General features: G+C 46.5%; 1 protein-coding gene and 1 pseudogene across 1 annotated transcript; both read left to right on the top strand.

Annotated features, from left to right (window-relative positions):
- The first annotated feature begins 4 nt into the window (after nt 1-4).
- Nucleotides 5-23,939, top strand: LOC141270681 (uncharacterized). Its single transcript, XM_073680778.1, has 10 exons — nt 5-126; nt 2,118-2,267; nt 2,397-2,576; nt 2,658-2,781; nt 2,865-2,962; nt 3,386-3,535; nt 3,665-3,844; nt 3,930-4,053; nt 4,136-4,233; nt 23,805-23,939. Exons 1-10 carry the CDS (start codon nt 112-114, stop codon nt 23,817-23,819), a joined length of 1,134 nt encoding a protein of 377 aa, XP_073536879.1. The 5' UTR covers nt 5-111; the 3' UTR covers nt 23,820-23,939.
- LOC141271425 (uncharacterized) lies at nt 23,822-24,589 on the top strand (annotated as a pseudogene).

Raw genomic sequence — 24,589 nt, 5'->3', positions numbered from 1 at the left:
TCCTGTGAGAGAGATGACGTCACCGGAAGGTCGGAGCCTCTTGTATTATGCTAGTGCAAACCAGATGGCAGGAAGCAGCGTGTGCTGAGGCGAGGAGTGAGGCGCTGCACCATGGAGCCCTGTGAGGTGAGGACTGAGATCTGCACCATATAGCTGTGTGAAGTTGGCAGCGAGGACACAGGACTCAGTGTGAGGGCTCTGAGGATGTATTTTGGAGGCAAAGAAACATGGATGCTGTTACTATTTGGGGGCTTCATGTTGGAGGGTTGCACAGGAAGATGACCACTGCTGCTTGTGTGGGGCTGCTTATAGGGGGCCTTTCACAGGAGAAGGGTTGATGTTAATTGAGTGGGACTGCATGGAGAAAGTGATTGATGATGAGGGGCTGTGCGGAGATATGGGGGGGGTGAGGATGATGAGGGGCTGTGCGGAGATATGGGGGGGGTGAGGATGATGAGGGGCTGTGCGGAGATATGGGGGGGTTGAGGATGATGAGGGGCCGTGCGGCGATATGTGGGGGGGTGAGGATGATCAGGGGCTGTGCAGATAATCCTGCATGCTGGGCAGTTGCAATGGGAAGTGGGTAATGTCACTCGTGTGGGGCTGTATGCCGGACCTTTTCTCGGATTGTAGGTAATGTTATTTGCATGTGGCTGCATGCTGCTTGGTTGTGCGGAGAAGGGGTGATGTTAGTTGAGTGTGGCTGCATGTGGTGGGAAGGGGTTGCTTTCATATGCATGGGGCTGAACCTGGGGGGGGGGGTTGGTCTGCACAGAAGGAGATGTTAGTCACGTGGGGCTGCGTGTTGAGCTGCTGTGGGGTGGAAGAGCGTGATGTCATTTGTGTGCTTTTTGCTTTCATCATCACTTATCTCCAATGTGGCTTAATTCTACGCATATATTTATATCTTTCTCCTTTTTTTAATTTATTTACAGTATGTGTGTTAAAATAACTGTCTGAGAACTATGGGCTGAATTTTCATTTCTACATTTCTAAAGCTCGGGTTGTGTTCACACATTGCAATTTGTTGGGGAAACGATCTACAGCAAAGTCCTCACCAGTAGACCGGCACTAAATCGCTCAGATCTCGCTGAAAAAATTCTTTCCTCAGCATCTTTTAAATATGTAAATGAAACTCCGATCCTCGCTTTTGCAGCCAATTTAGCCCCCTCACTACAGCACTCCACTTTAGCCAGTTCTGTAATTAGGAGACTAGAATGGAGGATACAATGAGCTCCTGTCACTGCTGAGCCGCCTAGAGTGGAGTTGTTCCTCTGAGGGACCTCGCTCCAGCCAACTCCATTCTAGTCACCTGAACACTAAACTGTCTAGAATGGAGTCTGCGGTGAGATCCTCACTACAACCACTTCATCCACTAGATGCAACCCTCTCCACCGCCTCATCAGCAGCCACAGCACAACGCGGCTTCCTGGTATCAGGTCTGCGCTGGAGGAAGAGGTCCTACCCCTTCGGGTGACATCATCTCACATATGCATGACATCAGCAAAGGTCCTGTAGCCCACTTTGATTTTGCTTCTACCGCGCTCAGTTCTCCTCTGTCCCGTAGATGATGAAGATAGAGAAGCGCACACGTCTCCTGTGGAAGCCTCTCCATTTCTGTATAGCAAACTTGTCTCTGTCGTGTTTTTTTTCAAATGACATTTATAATTGCAGCTGTTATAATGAATGATTCCTGTAAATCCCCCTCACGACCGCTCCCCGGGACCCTCCCAGTGTCATTGCACTTTGTATTTTCAGAGTCCCTATGACCGGAACATCTTCTGTATTGATACTCTGCACCATTATCCATGTAAATGGCAGATTCTGGGGAAAGGACACAAAACACATCGAGTTCAGGCCGCACTCCATCTTTATGACGTATTTCCACTCCATCACTCAGGCGCCCATTGTTTCCTTCAGTCTCTGTTTACATCTCTGCAATGACGATATTGAATGCTAGTATGTCTGGGATGTAACTGTTCTGTTACATGATGGTTTATGGAGATCATGTGCCCTACATGCTGCCACCACGAAGATGTGACATGGAGAAGATGTCTTCATAACATATTGAATAGATTCTTTATGATGTTACATCAGCTAATTTTCTTCCTATTCAGGTCCCTACAATACCGGATTATCTCAGTGGAGATCTTCAATATAGGAGAATTTTCCTGATGAACCTGTCAAGGATGGATGGAGACAGGAACAAGATGGCGGAAAGGATATTACACCTCACCCTAGAGATCCTCTTCCGGCTTACTGGAGAGGTGAGCGATTCTGATGATGTCACATTACATCATTCTTATCTATGGGAATAACAGATGGACAGAACTGGAGAGGTGAGGACTCTGGAAATGTCTGTAGTGAGATTTATTCATGTGTCTCTCCATAACCAGGATTACACAGTAGTGAAGAAGACCTCTAGTGCGCGCTGTCAGGCCCCTGTGTCTGAGGAATGGAGAAGACCCCTGAGCCCAATCACAGGGTCTCCACATCACCCCCTGAAACACGAGGACATTAATGAACAGAAGATCTTCGAGCTCGCCTACAAGATGATTGAGCTGCTGACTGGAGAGGTGACTGCTGGGAATGCTGGGACATTGTACAGTAACACTATGAAGGGATCGAGGGGATGACTGCATTATTGTGTGTATCAGTTTCCTATAAGGTGTCAGGATGTCGGCGTCTATTTCTCCATGGAGGAGTGGGAGTATTTAGAAGGACACAAAGATCTGTACAAGGACATCATGATTGAGGTTCCCCAGCCCCTCACATCACCAGGTAATAGACAGTACTAAATACACACGGCCTATAATTATCTGTATGTAAAGAGTGAATTCAGTCCCTGTATGTGTTTCCTCCAGTTCTGTCCCGTAAGAGGACAACACCAGAGAGATGTCCCCGTCCTCTTCTTCCACAGGACTGTAAACAAGAAGATCCCAATGTTCCGCAGGATCATCAGGTAGATGTTGCTGCCATGAGGATGTGATGTACAGCAGGGCTGTGGCATCTGTATCCATTTTGTTGGAGTTGGTATAAAATGGACCCACTCCTGAAATATATATATATATATATAATAAATTGGTGCAGTAGTTCAATGCAGGATGTGCTGTAAATGTTTTCATAAGAATTTGTGAAAGTTATGAAATGTCTGTTCTGTTCCTGATCTAAGGATCTACGCTTTTAGTTGAGATGAATCTGTGCTGTACTTTATGTACATGATGAGAAGTGAAGCTCCTCCTACCAGTGTATCGGAAGCGGAAGTCAGGGAAATTGGAATCAGAGTCAGGGGTTTGACTTACTCCACAGCCCTGATGTGCTGAAGATGTTTTTATAACATATTGAATAGATTCTTAATGTTACATCGGTTCATATTCCCATTCAGGACCCTATAATATCGGATCCTCTCGGTGGAGATTTTCTATATAAGAGAATTTTCCTGATTGCCCCTTCAAGGATGGATAGGAGCAGGGACAAGATGGCAGAGAGGATATTACACCTCATCCTAGAGATCCTCTTCCGGCTTACTGGAGAGGTGAGAGATTCTGATGACGTCACATTACATCATTCTTATCTATGGGAATAACAGATGGACAGAACTGGAGAGGTGAGGACTCTGGAAATGTCTGTAGTGAGATTTATTAATGTGTCTCTCCATAACCAGGATTATACACTAGTGCAGAAGACCTCTAGTGAGCGCTGTCAGGCCCCTGTGTCTGAGGGATGGGAAAAACCCCTGAGCCCAATAACGGGGTCTCTACCTCACCTCCTGATACATGAGGACATCAATGACCAGAAGATCCTAGAACTCACCTGCAGGATCATTGAGCTGCTGACTGGAGAGGTGATACTGCTGGAAATGCTTGGACATTATACAGTAATGCTATGAAGGGAATTGGGGGGGATGATGATATCATTGTATGTGTCAGGTTCCTATACGGTGTCAGGACGTCACAGTTTATTTATCCATGGAGGAGTGGGAGTATTTAGAAGAACACAAAGATCTGTACAAGGACGTCATGATGGAGGTTCCCAAGCCCCTCACATCACCAGGTAATAGACAGGACTAAATACACACGGCCTATGATTATCTGTATGTAAAGAATGAATTCAGCCCCTTTTGTGTTTCTTTCAGTTTTATCCAGTAAGAGGACAACACCGGAGAGATGTCCCCGTCATCTTCTTCCTCAGGACTGTAAACAAGAAGATCACAATGTTCCTCAGGATCTTCAGGTAGATGGAGAGAAGGTGTCATGAGATCTCCCCTATCATGTGTAGATGGCTGTGAAGTTCTTGTGTTCAGTCTTGTTTTATCTTGTTTAGAGAAGTCACATATTCTCCTTCCTGTAGAATTATATGTTGTATTTTTTAAGGTTTGTTCACTCAGACCTTTTTGATGTGCACTTTTACTCATCTAAGCATTTAGAGCTTAAATAAAAGAACACAATCTAACTTTTTTTTTATTAAAGCAAGCTACAACATTTCACAGGCCAAAATTAAAGTAATACAGGTTTTCCACAAAGCAAAATATAGGGCCGATCTCTGAACAATCTGCTCTGACCGTTTGGTCAAGTGATTATTCCAGTCTAACTCCATCCACAGCAGGAATGGATTAGTCTCCGCTGCGGACAGTGATTGGCTAAATCAGTCACGAGTTCATCCGAAAGAGAAGAAATGGAGACTGGTGGGGCACCTGGCCATGAGTGGAACAGCATTATTAATAGTGATGGGCGAGCACTACAATGCTCGGGTGCTCGATGTTCGGGTCCAGCAAATTGGAATACTCGGGCGCTCGACCCGAGCAACGAGTCCAATGTAAGTCTATGGGAAACTGGAGCATTTTTCAGGCGGCTGCCCAAATCAACAGTGGGAACAGTGCTCAAATGACATGGGAACAGCATGGGAAAGACCCCTGGAAGCATTTGTGACTCTTGCGACACTTTTACGGACTCACAATAATACATTCAAAAACAAAAGTAAAATGGATTTTCCTGGGAAATATGTTAAGGAACATCCTTTCCGGGGTAATGACTTGTATATAAGGCAAAATAAATAGCCTAAGGTGTGGAGGAGTATTTTTGTTTTTGGTTATGTTCACACGTAGCGTTTTTTTGCACTTTTGCATTGTTTTCAACCGTGACAAATGCGTTCAACGGGAAATGTCATTTTAACATTTTACCACCTTATCTGGCCATGTGGTGTGTGACACATCATCAAACACATCCTGTTTCATTTATGAAGGAGGGACTCTGAAAGTCACAAAGCCTATTTTTATAGGACCATCAGCCGGCTATGCTTTGTTGTTCCCATTACTAAAGAGTGGGTCTCCTATACTGTTATTGCGTATGCAGTGAGTGGAAGGGCTGCCCAAAATTTGGACGCACCCCAATACCCTTTTGAAGAGACTGTTTTCAGGAGGCCCTCCTCTAAATGTTCCCATTATTAGGAAGTGGGTCTCCCATACTGTTTGCCTATGCAGTGAATACAAGGGTTGCCAAAAATTTGGAGGCACCTCATAAAAAAAAATGTTCCCATTAGAAAGGAGCGGGTCTCCTATACTTGTAATGCCCCTGCACTAAGTGTATGGGCTGACAAACATTTACCCCTGGAGGTATACATGAACATACTGTATACATTTATTTTTTATGGCCATTATAAACACCCTTTAAAAAATTATGTGGGTGTTGCATCACGGGCCATGGTCACCCTGGTTATATGGTGGTGGAGGATGAGGATGAGGAGGACAAGAGCAAATAGCCAAAATCAGGAAGTGTATACCCATGTGTGGGGGTGAAAAGGTGCATGGGAATACACCTTCCAAAAAAAGACACTGGATTTGAGTTTGTTACGCTGCTATCATTCAGTGGTGTTGAGAAGTCTGGCCCAATCCAGCCCTTGTTCATTTTTATAAGAGTCAGCCTGTCAGCATTTTCAGTTGACAGACGGATGCACTTATCAGTTATAATTCCAACAGCGGCACTAAAAAAACCGCTCTGATAAAACGCTAGCGGCAGGGCAGGCCAGGACCTCCAAGGCGTAGAGAGCCAGTTCATTCCACGTGTCCAGCTTCGATACCCAATAATTATAAGGCACACAGGAATCACGGAGGACGTTGGTACGGTCGGCAAGGTACTCCCTCAGCATCTTCCCAAACTATGCACTCCTTGTGAGAGTACTCCGCACCTCAGGGCCTGTGCGATGGGAGGGGCTGAGAAAACTGTCCCAGAACTTTGACAGTGTTCCCCTGCCTCTGCTGGATTGGAGTTGTCTCTCTCGCCTGTACTCCTTGGTTGTCCAACGAACTGTGACCTCTGTCGCCAGCTTTTTCAGATGGGAATGTTTTTAATAGTTCCGCAACAAGGGCCTTCTGGTGCTACCCCATTTTTGTAGACCTGTCCGCCTCAGGAATAAGAGATATAAAGTTCTCCTTGTAGCGTTGGTCTAGAAGTGTCACCAACCAGTAATGACTGTCACCCAAAATTTTGAGAACGCTAGGGTCATGGGAAAGGCAGCGTAACATAAACTCAGCCATACTTGCCAGACTGCTAACAAGCAAGACTGTGTCCTCACCAAGAGGACGACTGACCATGCTCTCCTCCTCCTCCTCCCTGTCCTTAGGCATCAACGCTGAACAGACGGTATGACAGTTGTGCAGGTAGTACCGTCTATAGCGCATGAAACTAGCTCCTGTTCTTCCTCATTGTCACCCAATCCACATTGAGATGAGGCTGGGCTGTGTGTAATCACCCTTTGTGGTTCCTTGCTCCATCTCATCGTGCTCCGCCTACAATGCATCCTCTTTGATTCTGAGCTGAGAGCGTTTCAGAAGACAGAGAAGCAGGATGGTTACGCTAATTATGGTGTCATTGCCGCTCACCATCTTGGTGGAGTCCTCAAAGTTTTGGAGGATGGTACATATGTCTGACATCCATGTCCACTCCTGAGGTCTTATGTGTGGAGTCTTAACTGAATACCGACCGCCTTGTTGATGCTGGTACTCAACAACTGCCCTCTTCTGCTCACAAATCCTTCCCAACATCTGCAGTGTAGAGTTCCAACGCGTGGGGACATCGCCCACCAGTCGGTGACCCGGAAGCTGCAGCTGACTTTCTAAAATGAGCACATAGGTGGCGTACTTTGACAAGCAGATCTGGCAGCTCCGGGTAGGTTTTGAGAAACCGCTGAACCACGAGGTTAAGCACATGGGCCAGGCATGGTACATGTGTGAGCTCGCCTCGCCTCAGAGCTGCCACCAGGTTCCGGCCATTGTCTCACACGACCATGCCTGGTTGTAGGGTCAGCCACAGATCTGCCTACTCTTTCAGAGCTGTCCACAACTCTTCAGCATTGTGCGGTTTGTCATCTAAGCATATTAGCTTCAGCACAGCCTGTTGCCGCTTGGCCGAGGCAATGCTTCCAGCTTGTGACTGTTGTGGTCATTTCGGAGATGGAGGCTGAGAAGGATGAGGTGCAGGAGCTGTAGACTGTGGGGGAAACCCTGATTGACCTAGGGCCTGCAATCCTCGGCGTCGGGAGGACGTGTTCCGTCCCAAGGTCCGACTGGGACCCGGCTTCAACTGTTAACGCAGTGTGCTGCTGTCCTCACTCTGCATGTCCTCCTGCTAGGTTGGGTCAGTTACTATATCATCCACCACCTCGTCTTCCACTTCCGCACCTTGGTCCTCCTCCTCACTTTCTGGCAATTGTATCTCATCATCATCCACCTCTTGTGACACTTTCCCACCGTTGCCTTCGTATGACTGTGACTGCTCAAATATTTGGGCATCACTATATGCGATCTCCTCTTGCCCCACTTCAAGTGGACCAGGGGAGAGGCCCGCATCTATAAATGGAAAAGTGAACAGCTCTTCGGCGTGTCCAAGTGTGGAATCAGTTGTCTCTGGGCACTCGGCATGGTGGGAGGAAGGAGGATCAGGGTGAGGAATATGCAGTCCAGACTCACGGCCACTGAGACTTGACCGTGTGGAAGACAGGGTGGTCATGGTGGCTAAGTGACTGGAAGCATTATCTGTTATTCAACCAATAACCTTTTCACACTGCTCTGTGTTCAATAGTGGTGTTCTGCGGTCCCCTATTAATTGGAACAGGAAGGTCAAGGGAGAATATGTGGGTATTTTTTGTGGCACAATTTCAGCTTGCCCATGGCTTCGGCCTCTGCATTCACCATCACATCCAGTTCCCCGTCCCTTTAAATGAAGGACAATATCTTCCATGCTCACTACAAGTGGCTGAATTTGGGGCAAACTTATGTTATCCGTGTAACGGACAAACCGCAGTTTTAAATAGCTGGATTTTTAGCGCTGTAATATGGAAAGGTCCTGGCTGTATTCTTCAGCGCCAACAAGCAAATGGCGTAGAGAAACGGTGTTCTCTGGATTGTTTTTTAAGCAAATAATCAGGATTAAGATAAAAAAAAATATTCCTGGCCCCTGATACCTGGGGCTATATCTGTAAAAGCAGCAGCAGACAGAACTGGAATGGACCCTCTTGCTATGTGCACTGCAGTCTGCTGTATAGCCTGCCTGCCTGCCTAGCATTGATATCTCTGCAGCTGGATTAGTCCTCAGAAGGACTGTTAGTTGAGATGGATATGTAGAGAATCTTGTAGAATACCTACACTAGCTAATAAACAAGCAAATCTCTCCGTAGCTCAGCAGCAGCTCTCCCTACACTGCCTGATTGCGGAGTAGACTGTGACGAGCACAGCGGCGCCAGGTCTGATATAGACCTGATGACACTGTGGGGCCAGCCAATCACTGTAATGCCACAACCAACATGGCTGCGGCATTACAGTGTGTGGCAGACAATCCCTGCATGTTGATTGGCACTCTAAAGAGCGCCAAACATGCCACGAGGGGACCCGAGCTCCCACTCAGCAACCCCGGAAATACTCGTCAAGCGCCGAGCATCTCGAGCAGTGAGATGCTCGAATCAAAATATATATATATGTATGTATGTATGTAATGCACACGCCCGGACTGACTGGCGTGTGCGTGTTTAGTGGTTCCACTGTGCCATGAACCGGAGAGTGCCTGGAGGGGCGTAACTAAGTATCTGCCCGATCCGACCAAGGTCGCACGACGGCATACGACGCCAGTGCACCAGGGAGGAACCGAGCAGAGGGACCAGGGTCTACTCCAGGTCAGACTCCGGACACGGCTGTTGACCCACACCGGGGAATACAGGAACAGGCAGGCTGGGTAGGGTCCAGTACAGATTGGGAGGCAAAATTCAGAGCCGCAGATGCGGTCAACAAACAGAGTAAAGCGAAACCGCAAGTGCGGTAGACAAGGCAGAGTAAAGCGAAACCGCAGACGCGGTAGACAAGGCTGAGCAGAGCGAAACCGCAGACGCGGTGGACAGGGCTGAGCAAAGCGAAACCACAGACGCGGTGGACAGGGCTGAGCAAAGCGAAACCGCAGACGCGGTGGACAGGGCTGAGCAAAGCGAAACCGCAGACGCGGTGGACAGGGCTGAGCAAAGCGAAACCGCAGACGCGGTGGACAGGGCTGAGCAAAGCGAAACCGCAGACGCGGTGGACAGGGCTGAGCAGAGCGGACAGGGCTCTGTTCACACGGAACAGACTGGAAGGGAAAGGCAGAACCAGATACCCACAGGGTACTTGCAGTGAAGTAGCGAGTGGACCACAAACTCACAAACGGAAGTACAGTGACAACGAACAGGAGTAGGTACGAGTTCAGACTCTGCAGAAAAAGGAAAGGTACGGACATAGAGAAAAACAGGAAACAGGCTAGAAGAGTATTCAGACAAGAACAGACTCAGTGGCAAGATACAGGAGCGAGTCTAGGTATGCAGCCCCTAAAAGGCGGGAGGAACAGGCTAGGAGCGTGTTCAGACAGGCCTGGAAATACAGCCTCCAGGAAAGGCAGGCAAGCAAACACAGAAAGGGACCTGGCACGTTCAGAGTGAAAGAGCACACTGAATGAAACACAATGCTCAGGCAGGGATTCATTGGAGCAGCTGGGTTAAATACCAGGTGACAGACAGCAATAGGCTGAGGTCGCACAAGGGGTGTGACCCACAGCAGGTACAAAAAACAGGAAGTGATCGGGCGCCGCCCTTAAGCAGCAGAAAGAGAAGCAAACAGACAGCATGGAGGGAAGCCAGGCTAGCAGACTGGACTGGAGATCAAGTGCGCGCTCTTGCACAGTGGGAGATGGACCACTATGCAAGGACGCCGCCAGGTATGTTACACTATATATATACAGTACAGACCAAAAGTTTGGACACACCTTCCCATTTAAAGATTTTTCTGTATTTTCATGACTATGAAAATTGTACATTCACACTGAAGGCATCAAAACTATGAATTAGCACATGTGGAATTATATACTTAACAAAAAAGTGTGAAACAACTGAAAATATGTCTTATATTCTAGGTTCTTCAAAGTAGCCACCTTTTGCTTTGATGACTGCTTTGCATACTCTTGGCATTCTCTTGATGAGCTTCAAGAGGTAGTCACCGGAAATGGTTTTCACTTCACAGGTGAGCCCTGTCAGGTTTAATAAGTGGGATTTCTTGCCTTATAAATGGGGTTGGGACCATCAGTTGTGTTGTGCAGAAGTCTGGTGGATACACAGCTGATAGTCCTACTGAATAGACTGTTAGCTGCTTTTTTCTTGCCATAATACAAATTCTAAGTAAAGAAAAACTAGTGGCCATCATTACTTTAAGAAATGAAGGTCAGTTAGTGCGAAAAATTGGGAAAACTTTGAAAGTATCCCCAAGTACAGTTGCAAAAACCATCAAGTGCTACAAAGAAACTGGCTCACATGAGGACTGCCCCAGGAAAGGAAGACCAAGAGTCACCTCTGCTTCTGAGGATAAGTTTATCCGAGTCACCAGCCTCAGAAATCGCAGGTTAACAGCAGCTCAGATTAGAGACCAGGTCAATGCCACATAGAGTTCTAGCAGCAGACACATCTCTTCAACAACTGTTAAGAGGAGACTTTGCGCAGCAAGCCTTCATGGTAAAATAGCTGCTAGGAAACCACTGCTAAGGACAGGCAACAAGCAGAAGAGACTTGTTTGGGCTAAAGAACACAAGGAATGGACATTAGACCAGTGGAAATCTGTACTTTAGTCTGATGAGTCCAAATTTGAGATCTTTGGTTCCAACCACCGTGTCTTTGTGAGATGCAGAAAAGGTGAACGGATGGACTCTACATGCCTGGTTCCCACCGTGAAGCATGGAGGAGGAGGTGTGATGGTGTGGGGGTTCTTAGCTGGTGACACTGTTGGGGATTTATTCAAAATTGAAGGCATACTGAACCAGCATGGCTACCACAACATCTTGCAGCGGCATGCTATTCCATCCGGTTTGCATTTAGTTGGACCATCATTTATTTTTCAACAGGACAATAACCCCAAACACACCTCCAGGCTGTGTAAGGGCTATTTGACCAAGAGGGAAAGTGATGGGGTGCTAAGCCAGATGACCAGGCCTCCACAGTCACCAGACCTGAAGCCAATCGAGATGGTTTGGGGTGAGCTGGACCGCAGAGTGAAGGCAAAAGGGCCAACAATTGCTAAGCATCTCTGGGAACTCCTTCAAGATTGTTGGAAGACCATTTCCGGTGACTGCCTCTTGAAGCTCATCAAGAGAATGCCAAGAGTGTGCAAAGCAGTCATCCAAGCAAAAGGTGGCTACTTTGAAGAACCTTGAATATAAGACATAATTTCACATGTGTTAATTCATAGTTTTGATGCCTTCAGTGTGAATGTACAATTTTCATAGTCATGAAAATACAGAAAAAACTTTAAATGAGGTGTGTCCAAACTTTTGGTCTGTACTGTGTATATATATATATATATATATATATATATATATATATATATATATATATATATATATAATATATAGCAAGCACTGTGCATCAGTCCCACGATGGACTTGGTGCGGTGGCAACTCAGAAGAGATAAGTAAGCCCCTTATAAGATGGGAGACTGTGTGTAGAACTAGGATTTGTATAACGATAATCCAGCACCATATGACAAGGTTAAAGCATCACTTTTATTATCTCGTTAAAAATTATTTTTTCTGTGCAGGGATGTGCTAACAAAAAACACATACACTTATGACTACATCCCCTCTGACGTATTTCAGTCATCAGTATTAAACACTGGTGCTTACATGGTACAGGAATAATCATTTAATCCAACAGTAGAAAATTGACATTAACAACACGGGAAGGACCTACAATAATAAAAAAGAAATATATCCAGTATATAAGATGTTGACAGATTTGCATGAGTTCTGTCTTTTCGAGCCTCAAGATCTAGTACTCGTTTGGTCTCCTTTTTTTTTAGAAGGATTCTTTTCTCCTCCTCCTGAGGGCTTGTTAACCCTTTCATTACTATCTAGAAAAAAGCAATATAGATAAAGGTGTGCAATTAAGAGTACAAAAGCAATTACATTTTATTAAACACCATATCGCTCCAAGATTGAAAACTATTAGGCTGAGTTCACATGATGCGTATTTAATGCGTTTCCGCGGCGTTTTTGCAGTTGCGTAAACGCCACGGAAACGTATTAAAAACGCATGGTAGAAGGGCAGCAATGTTCCCCAATTGAAATCCGCATGTGCTGTGCCCATGATGCGGATTTTTCCGCAGCGTAAACGCTGCGCTCAAAAATCCGCAGCATGTCAATTAATTTTGCGGAAACATGGCGTTTTCGCCGCCATTGACTTGCATTAGAACGTGCCAATTCCGCAAGACTGCATCTGTACTTGCGTAATTGGCGCGTTCTAATGTGCGGATGGTACCCGGGTGAGGAGGAGAGGAGAGTCTCATCCACACCCAGTTACCATTAAAAAAGCTGTAAAAAAAGAATAAAATAAAAAATAAATGTATTCTTACCTTCTGTCGGCCCGCACACCGCTCCTGCTTGGTTCCCGGCACTTGCAGTGAGTTGTAGGACCTGCGCTGACGTCAGAGTCATGTGACGGGTCACGTGACGCTGACGTCGGCAGGTCTTTCAATTCAAAGTTGCCGGCGAGGGAGAATGGATTGAGCAGGACAGCGCAGGCCATCGGAGGTAAGTATATACACTCTCTCGGGTCACACTATATAAATCCATGTCGGCTGCATGGATTTATATAGTGTGACCTAGTTGTCAAGCACTTTCCAGGTGATGCTAAAATCGCCTGGAATGCGCTTGTCAATCCACAAGCGGAAACGCATGTGAATCCGCATGTATTCCGCAGGGAAAACGCATGCACAATCTGCATGCGTTTTTTCTGCCAGGGAGATGCAGAAATGATGCAGAAATTTTCTGCTTCATTTCTGCATCGTGTGCACATACCCTAAAAACCAAAGCCTCACCGTAGACTTTAATGGATCACTATACATAAATATAATAGGTGACAATGATGAATATATAGCATAATAGGTACTATTAGATCCCTCAATATTGAAGAAATAAAATCGAATTCATACTAATATAGCAGTGTAGGCACTAATGGATCAGTAGTTGAAATAAATAAGTGCAGTCAGGTATACAGTCATGGCCAAAAGTGTTGGCACCCTTGAAATTGTTTTAGAAAATGAAGTATTTCTCCCAGAAAACTATTGCAATTATACATGTTTTGTTACACAAATGAAACAAAATGTGTATATTATAACACAAGAGGAAGAAAGGCAAATTGGACATTTCACACACAACCCCAAAAATGGCCAGACAAAATTGTTGCCACCTTTTACAAAATTGTGGTTAAATAACTTTGTTTCAAATATGCAAATGCTCGTTCAAACTCACCCTTGGCAAGTAACAGATGTGGACAATATGAAAATTACACCTGAAACCAGATAGAAAGGGGAGAAGTTGACTCAATCCTTGCATTGTGTGTGCCACACTAAGTATGGAGAACAGAAAAGGGAGAAGAGAACTAACTGTCTGAGGACTTGAGAACCAAAATTGTTGAACAATATCAGCAATCTCAAGGTTACAAGTCCATCTCCAGAGATATCGATGTTCCTTTGTCCACGGTGCACAACATACTCAAGAAGTTTACAGCCCATGGCATTGTAGCAAATATCCTTGGACGTGGATGGTAGAGAAGAATTGAAAGTTTGCAACGCAGAATAGTGCGGGTGGCGGATAAGCAGCCCCAGTCAAGTGCCAAAGAAATTCAAGCTGTCCTACACGCTCAGGGTGCATTGGTGTCAGCGCAAACTATCCGTAAACGTTTGAATAAAATGAAACGCAATGGCAAGAGGACCCCACAGCTGACACAGAGACATAAAAAAGCTAGACTGCTGTTTGCCAAAAATGTACATGAGTAAGCGAAAAATCCTTTGTGGAAAGCGTCTTGTGGACAGATGAGAACAAGATAGTGCTTTACCATAAAGCACTATCATTCTACTCTTTGTAGGCCTCATTCCGTTTTCAGCAAAGAAAAGAACACAGTACCTATAGTCAAATATGCTGGAGGTTCAAAGATGTTTTAGGGTGGTTTTTCTACCACTCGGTACCTTGACTGTGTGCAAGACCTCATGAAATCTGAAGATTACCAATGGATTTTGGGTTGCAATGTAGTACCCAAGTTGGGTTTGCGTCCTAGGTCATGGGTCTTCCAGCAGGGCAATAAACCCAAACCTACTTTAAGAAGCTCCCAGAAATTAATGGAAACAAATAGAGTTCTGAAGTGGCCAGCAATGGGTTTGAATCTAAATACAATTGAACACCTGTGGAGAGATCTTAAAATTGCTGGTGGGAGAAGGCACCCTTCAAATATGAGAGATCTGGAGCTGTTTGCAAAAGAAGAGTGGTCCAAACTTCCAGTTCTGAGGTGTAAGAAGCTTTTGTTGATGGTTATAGGAAGCGATTGATTGCAGTTATTTATTCCAAAGGGTGTGCAACCAAATATTAAGTTGAAGGTGGCAAAAATGTAGTCTGGCCCATGTTTGAGGTTTTAAGTTTAAATTATGTCCATTTTGCCTTTTTGTTACTGTTTTTTTTCTGTTCCAATACAATTCCCAACATCCCTAATCATGCATAGGTAAAGTAATAAAAAACATAACAGAAAAATAGATATACTGTAATATCATAATAAAATTTGAAAAAAAAATAAAAATTTAAAGAGCACCAGAAAGCGCTAATAGTGGTGTCTACCAAAATAACCAAATATAACAAATAATATATGACCATTGGAGTATGTGGAATAAAGGATTGCACAAATGCTAAAGGGGACGGCATTTAGGTACAATCAATGGAGGGTACATATATTATACAGTAGGTCCCGTAGTGCCAGCTAGAGGGATCAATAGAATGGGAAGAGACTCCAAGCGTATCGCTGCAAAGAAAACCAGCTTCCTCAGTGAAAAAAAAAAAATCAACAAAAGTAGTGTAACCCCTTTGCGGCCTTTGACGTATAGGTATGCCAAAGGTCGTGTCCCTGCCTTTGATGTGGGCTTTGACACTAAGCCTGCATCTTTCCCTGCATATGACAGCTGATCTGATCACCTTTATGTGCCTCTTAACAGTCTTAGGTGGATCCGAGATCCACCTTGTGGCTGGCGTTCATAGGAGATAATGATTTCTGTTATACTTGTGTAGGACAGGCGATCAGATGATCACAGCTTCAAGTCTCCTAAGGGGACTATTGAAGCCAGTTAAAAAGATAAAGAAAAAAGTTTAAAAAAACACAAGTTCAAATCAACCTTCTAAAAATAAAAAAATAATAAATACACAGATTTGGTATTGCTGCATTCAGAAATGTCCAATCTATCAAAATATAAAGTAAATTTAATCCGATCGATAAATGGCATAACGAGAAATAAAATCAAAACGCCTGAATTACGTATTTTTGGTCTCTGCAATATCTACCCCAACATTGTATCAATAAAGTCAGCTCAGAGCATAAAAAATAAGCCCCCATCCAGCCCAAAATCCCAAAAAGTGGAAACGCTACTGGTCTCAAACAATGGCGACAATTTTTTTTCTTCAAGTTGCAAAACAAGATTGCAATGGAGGCTTGAATGGAGGTCTGTTCTCTTCAGTCATGAGTCCAGTTTTTGTATTTGATGCAGTGTAAGATGGCTGCTGAACATGTCCTTGAGGGGAGATGTGCATCGCTGAGGTTGGCAGCTTCAGTGATGTAAAACCGGGAAAGCATGCTCCAGCACACATAGTGCTGAGAGGGTTAATAAGGGGTATCAGGGCCGTTTTTTTCGAGCAGTCATAAGAGTTGGGTGGGATTGGCTGCTCACATATCCCCAACCCAGGGTGTGTGTATAAAATGGAGACCGAGGGGGTCTCATTCAGAGTCTGTGGCAGGAGGTGTGGCGACCTCCAGCGTGTCTGTGCTACAGGACACTGTCTGTGCTACAGGACACTGTCTGTGAGCAGGTGAACCCGCAGTACTATATGGACTAGTTATTTTCCTGTATTGTTACTTTTTTCCGGACAAGGCTGTCTTTTGTTTACTTTGCAAGCGCGGTTTATGAAGCCTGAATAAACCTGCCTTGGACATTTTTAAGAAACTGACTCCTGTGCCTACGTCAAAAGCAGCTGAGTGAGTACAAAACCCTACAATTGGTCTCACGTGAGGAAAACGGTAAGAAGAGCATTACAAAAGATGACCCTGGGTGATGTCGAGGCGTTCCTGATGGTCTTTGAGAGGGTGGCAGAGCGGGAGAAGTTGCCTCCGGAGCAGTGGGCGGAGGTTTTGGCGCCATATTTAACAGGGGAGCCGCAGAAAGCCTATTATGACTTGGCCTTGCAGGACTCAAAAGAGTATCTTGGGAGTGACTCTGACTGTCTGGGCGCAACGGGTGCACCACTGGGCCTATTGCAGTGACAAACCTCCCCGGTCCCAAATGTGCGACCTCCCACACCTGGTCCAAAAGTGGTTGCAACCTGAACTTCCTCCCCAGCACAGATAGTGGAGAGGGTTGTCCTAGACCAGTTCGTACACTCCCTTCCGAGGTCAGTGCAGTCCTGGGTTGCCCAGGGAGATCCCCGTAATGCCGATGACTTGGTGGAAAGGTACCAGGCGGTTGAGAGTTTCTTTGGGAAACAAGGGGTCGTAGCCTCTCCGTACTGGCGTTCCCAAAAGAGGGGAGCTAGAGCCACACCTTGGGGGGCATCCTAGAGCTCAGGAGGGCTCTGAGTTGCTGCCAAAGGTCCCACCCCATAGCATAGTATGTTGGAGATGTCACACCCCAGGTCACATAGCCGCCCCTTGCCCCATGACCAACGATCCAATGAACTGCAGCGCAGGATGACACTGTTTGTACTTTGCATATCCTGCCTGCAGTGCTGTTCCTCAACCAGGCGACGGATCGCAGGCATGCCTCGTGTTGGTGAATCGTATGCAAGTGGCTGCTCTGTTAGACTCGGGGAGTTTGATAACCCTAGTGAGGGCCACAGTTCCTCATCGGCTGGTTTCGGGGAAAAAGGTCGGCGTCTGTTGTATCCATGGGGACGCTAAGGACTACCCTGTGGCCCGAGTGGTCATAGACAAAAACTGTGGGGCTGAGTCCCATGAGGTGGGCGTGGTCAAGTACCTGTTGCACCCTGTTATAATAGGGCGGGACTTTGCCTTGTTTTGGGACTTGTGGGAGAAAGGGAGGAAGCCAGGTTGTCTGGACAACAACCCGGACGCTCCTGAAGAAACCGCATCACAGGCCGTCGCTGCCGGGTTTCCTTTTTGTGTGCTTGTTGGGGATGAGGATGAGGCGGCATCCCTGGAGGCCAACATCCCTGAGCTGGAGGTGTCCGAGGGAAACTTTGAAACTGCCCAGCTCAGAGACTTGACTCTAAAAGGGGCATTTGATGTTACTGTCTTGAATGGTGTTGCTCAAGAGCCGGGGGCTGACACCCGCTATCCGTACTTTGCTGTAAATGGAGAGTTACTATATCGGGTCAACAAGCTCAGAGGGGAGGTAATTGAGCAGTTACTGGTGCCAGGGCCCTACAGGCGCAGGGTGTTAGATGTGGTCTTCTGGGGATAGAGAAAACCCAGGAAAGGTTCCTCCAGAGGTTCTATTGGTCCGGTTGTCACCGAGATTGTACATTTTTGTAGGTCATGTCCCAGCTGACCTCCCCGGTGGCCCACTTCCGTAGCCTCTTAGTGCCATTGCCAATCATTGAGGTGCCATTTGATCGCATAGCCATGGATCTAGTGGGACCCCTGGTCAAGTCCGCCAGAGGACATCAGTATATCCTGGTGTGACTGGACTATGCTACGCGGTATCCAGAGGCCGTACCACTACGCAACTCCTCTGCAAAATGTATAGCCCAGGAGTTGGTCCATATCTTCTCTAGAACGGGGTTGCCTAAGGAGATCCTAATGGACCAAGGGACCCCATTTATGTCACGTGTGATGAGGGAGTTGTGCAAAACCCTGCAGATCGCACAACTCAGTACCTCAGTCTACCACCCCCAGACAGATGGCTTAGTGGAGAGGTTTAATAAAACCATGAAGGCCATGTTAAAGAAGGTCGTGGAGAAAGACGGCCAGGACTGGGAATGTCTACTGCTGTACCTTCTATTCTTCATCAGAGAAGTACCACAGGCCTCTACTGGGTTCTCCTCGTTTGAGCTGTTATATGGCCGACATCCCCGCGGACTCCTGGATGTAGCAAAGGAGACCTGGGAGGCGGAGTCTACACCCTACAAGAGTGTAATCGAACATGTGGCCCAAAAGCAAGAGACGATTGCAGAGGTGATGCCCACTGTGAAAGAATACCTCCTCAAAGCACAAGAGGCACAGTCGAGGGTGTACAATAGATCAGCGAGGGTGAGACACTTCAACCCTGGGGATCGGGTACTAGTGCTGCTACCTCTGGTGGAGAGCAAGTTCCTGGCCAAGTGGCAGGGCCCCTATGAAGTGGTTGAAAAGGTTGGCGATGTCAACTATAGGGTCCACCCACTTGGGAGAAGGAAGCCCAACCAGGTGTACAACGTCAACCTCATTAAGCCGTGGTGAGACAGGGAGCCGGTGGAAGCTCCATGTCTGATGGCGAAGACTGAAACCGATGTGGAGGAAGTCAAGATGGCAGAGTCACTGTCACATGCCCAGAGGCAACAATGCCGAGAGTTGCTGCAGCAGAACAGGGACCTGTTCTCAGATCTACCAGGCTGTACTCAGGTCATAGAGTGAGGTCCGAGTGAATATGAAGCCATATCGGATTCCTGAGAGGTGATCTCGAAGGAGGTGAAGCGCATGCTGAATCTAGGGGCCATCAAGGAGTCCCAAGAGTGGCTGGTCAAGTCCCATAGTCTTAGTGCCGACACCAGATGGAAAATGGTGGTTCTGCAATGATTATAGGAAACTGAATGAGGTCTCTAAGTTTGATTCATTCCCAATGCCCAGGGTAGGTGAACTCATTGAGAGACTGGGGCCGGCCAGGTACATTACTACCCTTGACCTCACAAAAGGGTATTGGCAGATCCCTATGTCCCAAGAGGCCAAGGATGAGACTGCCTTTTCAACGCCAGATAGGTGTTTTCAATACACCAGAATGCCGTTTGGATTGCAAGGAGCTCCAGCTACCTTTCAAAGAGCCATGGACTGGATTCTAGCTCCCCACAAGAAGTATGCTGCAGCCTACTTGGATGATATCGTGATCTACAGCTAGGATTGGGGTAGCCATCTGAGCAAAATCCAGGCGATATTCAATGCTCTACGGAAGGCTGGGTTTCCAGCTACCTGAAGAAATGTGCCATGGGCATGGAGGAGGCCAGATATTTGGGCTATGTCATAGGTAGGGCATGATAAAGCCCCGAATAAATAAATGGACACGATCCGGGGTTGACCACAACTTCTCACAAAAAAAGCAGGTCAGAGCATTCGTGGGCTACTACCACCAGTTCATCCCTAACTTCGTCATGACAGCCGCCTCTTTGACAGATCTCCTTAAGGGGACAAAATCGGCCTTGGCTAAGTGGTCTCCAGAAACCGAGACGGCCTTCCATGAACTCAAGCACACCCTGTGTAAACAGCCGGTGTTGAAGGCACTGGATTTCTCGAAGGAGTTTGTGGTCCGGATGGACGCGTCAGATGTCGGGCTGGGTGCGGTCCTTTCACAAGAGATGAACGGCTAAGAGCACCCCATAATGTATTTAAGCCGGAAGCTGACATTTTGTGAGAGAAATTACTCCATAGTGGAGAAGGAAGGTTTGGCCATCAAGTGGGCACTAGACACTCTAAGATACTACCTCTTAGGCAGGAAGTTCAGGCTGGTGTCAGACTATGCTCCACTTAGGTGGATGAGCGAGAAGAAGGGGAACAATGCTCAAGTGACCAGATGGTTCCTAGCTCTTCAGGAGTTCAGCTTTCAGCATGGGAAACTGCATGGCAATGCTGACGCATTGCCAAGAGTCCACTGTATGTTAGCGGAAGGTGCAAAGCGACCCAGCTTTGGGCAGGGGGGGGGGTATGTAAGATGGCCGCCGGACTTGTCCTTGAGGGGAGATGTGTATTGCTGAGGTTGGCAGCTTCAGTAATGAAAAACTGCGAAGGGCCGTTTTTTTCATCAATCATAAGAGATGGGTGGGATTGGCTGTTCACATATCCCCACCCCAGGTTGTGTATAAATTGGAGACAGAGGGTGTCTCATTCAGAGTTTGTGGCTGGAGGTGTGGCGACCTCCAGCTTGTCTGTGAGCGGGTGAACCCGCAGTATTATATGGACTAGTTATTTTCCTGTGTTGTTACTTTGTGCCAGACAAGGCTGTCTTTTGTTTACCTTACTAGTGCGGTTTATTGTTACGGGTCCGGGTGGTGGAACCTCTGTGCTGCGGTGCAAGGAGGGACCCAGAGGGGCGTGACTAAGTGTCAACTTGGGCCGACCTAGGTCATACGGCAGCTAACGACTCCGTGACCAGGGAGGGACCGAGCAGAGGGACCAGGTGCTACTCTGGGGACGACCTTGTAAGAGAGCAGGTGACTCCCACGGGACAGATGGCTGGAACTGACCTGTATAGCAGGCAGGCTGACGAGTGGTCCTGGTGGATGGACTGGCAGACATGGCAGGTGACAGGAGGGAGCCTCCAGGTAGGCTGTCAGGTGGTCACGGCAAGTGACAGGCAGGAGCCTCTAGGTAGGCTGTCAGGTGGTCACGGCAAGAGATGGGCCGGAGCCTCTCGGTAGGCTGTCATGTAACAGGCAGGTAACAGGCGAGTGCTCCCAGGTGAGCGGGCTGGCTGGCACGGAAGGTAACAGACCAGTGCTCCCAGGTGAGCGGGCTAGCAGGCACGGCAGGTAACAGGCGAGTGCTCCCAGTTGAGCGGGCTGACTGGCACGGCAGGTAGCAGGCAGGTAACGGGCCAGTGCTCCCAGGTGAGCGGGCGGGCTGGCTGGCACGGCAGGTAACAGGCTGGCAGGCAGGACAGGAAGTCAGGCTAGCAGCGGGACCTGAGGGCTGAAGCAGACGTCAGAAACACTGTGCAACAACTTTTGCTCGGGCACCTCCATTTTGGAGAAGGTGCCTTATATATGGGAGGACCCACGGCAATTGGCCGGGGTCTCCTTAGGACGGCGCGCGCGGCCCCTTTAAGAGGGAGGGAGCGCGCGCCCTAAGCACAGTGCCCGGGGAGCTGCGCGCGCCAGCAGCAGGAAGAGGAGCGCTGGAGAAGGCAGAGCGGGGAGCACGGAGGTGAGTGGGACGGCGTCTCTGCCTGGCAGGGGGCAGAGACGCCGATGCTACATTTATGAAGCTTGAATAAACCAGCCTTGGACATTTTTAAGAAACTGACTCCTGTGCCTACGTCAAAAGCAGCTGAGTGAGTACAAAACCCTACAACAGATATACAGAGAATGGTCTGGAAATTACAGGGACCATGCAATGCAGAAACGTTAACACACTGGTCCTACTCCAATGATTATGTTGTGCAATGTCATAATGTACGGTAGCCGAACCCCTCTAATCTTCATCCCAGGTACACTAATAGTCTGTATTACATTGATTGTGGAAGCAGTGGTATGGCCAGTTCTACAAAGTATCACAGGAAATGTTTAACACACACAACACCCCCAGGCAGCATATTGCTTGTGGTACTGTGAGCTGCCTGCGTGGCCTAAGCATTTTTCCCATATCCTGCAACGTCTGTGGACTTCTCTCCCATTGAGCACATCTGAGACATCATTGGTTGGTTGGAAGTTGCAAAGCAGCAGATCTTGAGGACCTCCTTGCTCAAATGCATTCAGTGCAGCTGAATGTTCCTCAGACGACCACTAATAATCTAATTAATAGCAACCAAATCGTGTAAGTGTATTTCTACACAAGCCACTCATACTCGGTACTGAAAAGATGTGAGTTGGTTTCAAAATTTTGTTTACATTTCTCATAATTTCCAAATCACTAACGTGGTTTTTGATCCTCTGATTTCCAGAATTCCACAACTTTTCTTTCTGAGTGTTACCACGCTCCTTGTGAAGACACAGGGTCTTCTGTGGGCAGAACACTACTCAGACAACAGGGTGAGGGTAAAACAGTGTGGCAATATTTTATTGAACCACCAAACAGACAATAAACATATAGAACAGTCCCCGCAAATGCCCAAGATGGTGCAAAATTACAGTCTCACCCTTCTGCTGTGCCTGCCGGGATTAGAGTCTTGAAATATTTGGCCAGGTGACCTGATTGTCCCAACCTGGATTCTTTAAATCATCTCTGAGAGTTCAGCAATGGAGCAGTTCTGTATCTTTCCAGCCAGGGCTGCAGTCCTTTAGGCTGTCATCCTGTAGAGTCTCCTTGAACAGATGCAGAGACTCCCTTTTTATAGATCACATTTGTCCTTTCAAGCCATCATTCACAGGTCAAGGATCATGATATTAATTTACAATGCTCAAATATGTACAGCTCATCCTCCTCCAATGTTGGCTGGCAAACACCCTATAATGGTATTTAACATATCTTAGCAAACGTCCATTGTTCAGAGTCCCTGTATTGTAATACTGGCAGATGATGCGTTGTAAGAACTGATATAAGATGTGAATAGCAGCCATTCATAAATTACCAATATCACCTCAAGTGATCAGCGTTCAGGTTTATACCAACAATAGTCTATGTTGAGCAACCAAAGAACATAGGTTCAAAAGTCAACATAAAAATAAAGGTATATTGCTACTGGCCTACAGAAAGAATGCTGGCATAATTAAGAAAAAAAGCTGTGTTGTCACACTCCTCCTCAATATTGAAATTGTAAATCTGGCATATTGTGGTACATCTCCGCCACTGCTGCGAATTTTAGCATTGCCTGCCAGGCTAATATCATGTCAACAGAACAGCAACCAATCAGTAAGCTAACTGGCTGCCGTGCTGTCAATATGATGTCAGCACCGCAGCCAATGCCAGACATCAGGAGCAGCAGCAGGCAGAGACCGCCTTTGGACCCCAGGAAGATGAGTCCACCGCAGTAATTTTTTTTTTTTATGCAGCAGTGAACATATCTTATTTGAAACGCAACAACCCCTTCAATTGTATCGGTCAGTTATTCTGCTATGATTATGCTTACCAGCAAGGTGCTAGAAGCTATGGAAAGAACAATGCTGGGCAAACAGACAGTTGATCTAAGAAATGCCTGGTAGTCCGGCATGCAAGGAGTCCCTAGGGAACAGGAATTAGTCTGACCGGCATTTTACAGTTTATGAAGTTCAAAAATAATCCAGGTCATGTAGAGAAGTGAGGCAGCTGGATGCCTAATCATGGAATGAGGCACAAAGCATTTCAGGAGCAATCCAAGATGAAATTTTAGTAATGATTCAATGTGTAGAAAAACTAAAATTAAAAGTATAATTTTTTTTTGGCAGATAACTGGACCTTGACCTCAGAAAAATACCTGATATTTTCAGATTTTAATGCCAAGGGCCCTAGCATCAAACCTGATCCCTTTGATGAGCATCCTATTATACCAGACATACCTCCAGTCCTTCTTAAGAAAAAGAAATCTAACCAAAGGGATGGTGAACATCAAAGAGTGCAAACAAGAAAGAAGCCATTTTCATGTTCAGAATGTGGGAAATGTTTTACAAAGAAATCACTTCTTGTTAGACATCACAGATGTCACACGGGGGAGAAGCCGTTTTCATGTTTAGAATGTGGGAAATGTTTTACAGAGAAATATACTCTTGTTATACATCAGAGAACTCACACAGGAGAGAAGCCGTTTTCATGTTTAGAATGTGGGAAATGTTTTACACATAAATCAAAACTTGTTAAACATCAGCGATTTCACACAGGGGAGAAGCCGTTTTCATGTTTAGAATGTGGAAAATGTTTTAATCACAAATCAAGTTTACTCTCACATGAAAGGATTCACACAGGGGAGAAACCATTTATATGTTTAGAATGTGGAAAATGTTTTAATTAGAAATCACTTCTTACTACACATCTGAAAGTTCACACCGGAGAGAAGCCATTTTCATGTTTAGAATGTGGGAAATGCTGGTCTTCAAAATCTGAACTTGCTAATCATAAGATAGTTCACACAGGGGAGAAGCAATTTTCATGTTCAGTATGTGGAAAATATTTTGGTCTAAAAAGAAATCTTTCTAGACATCTGAGAAGTCACACAAGGGAGAAGCCATTTTTCTGA

Source organism: Phyllobates terribilis, unplaced genomic scaffold, assembly GCF_046119375.1.
Source record: "Phyllobates terribilis strain yellow unplaced genomic scaffold, ASM4611937v1 Scaffold_5__5_contigs__length_657084704, whole genome shotgun sequence".
Classification (NCBI taxonomy): domain Eukaryota; kingdom Metazoa; phylum Chordata; class Amphibia; order Anura; family Dendrobatidae; genus Phyllobates; species Phyllobates terribilis.
The sequence above is the reverse complement of the archived record's forward strand: the minus strand, read 5'-3'. Positions and strand labels throughout refer to the sequence as shown.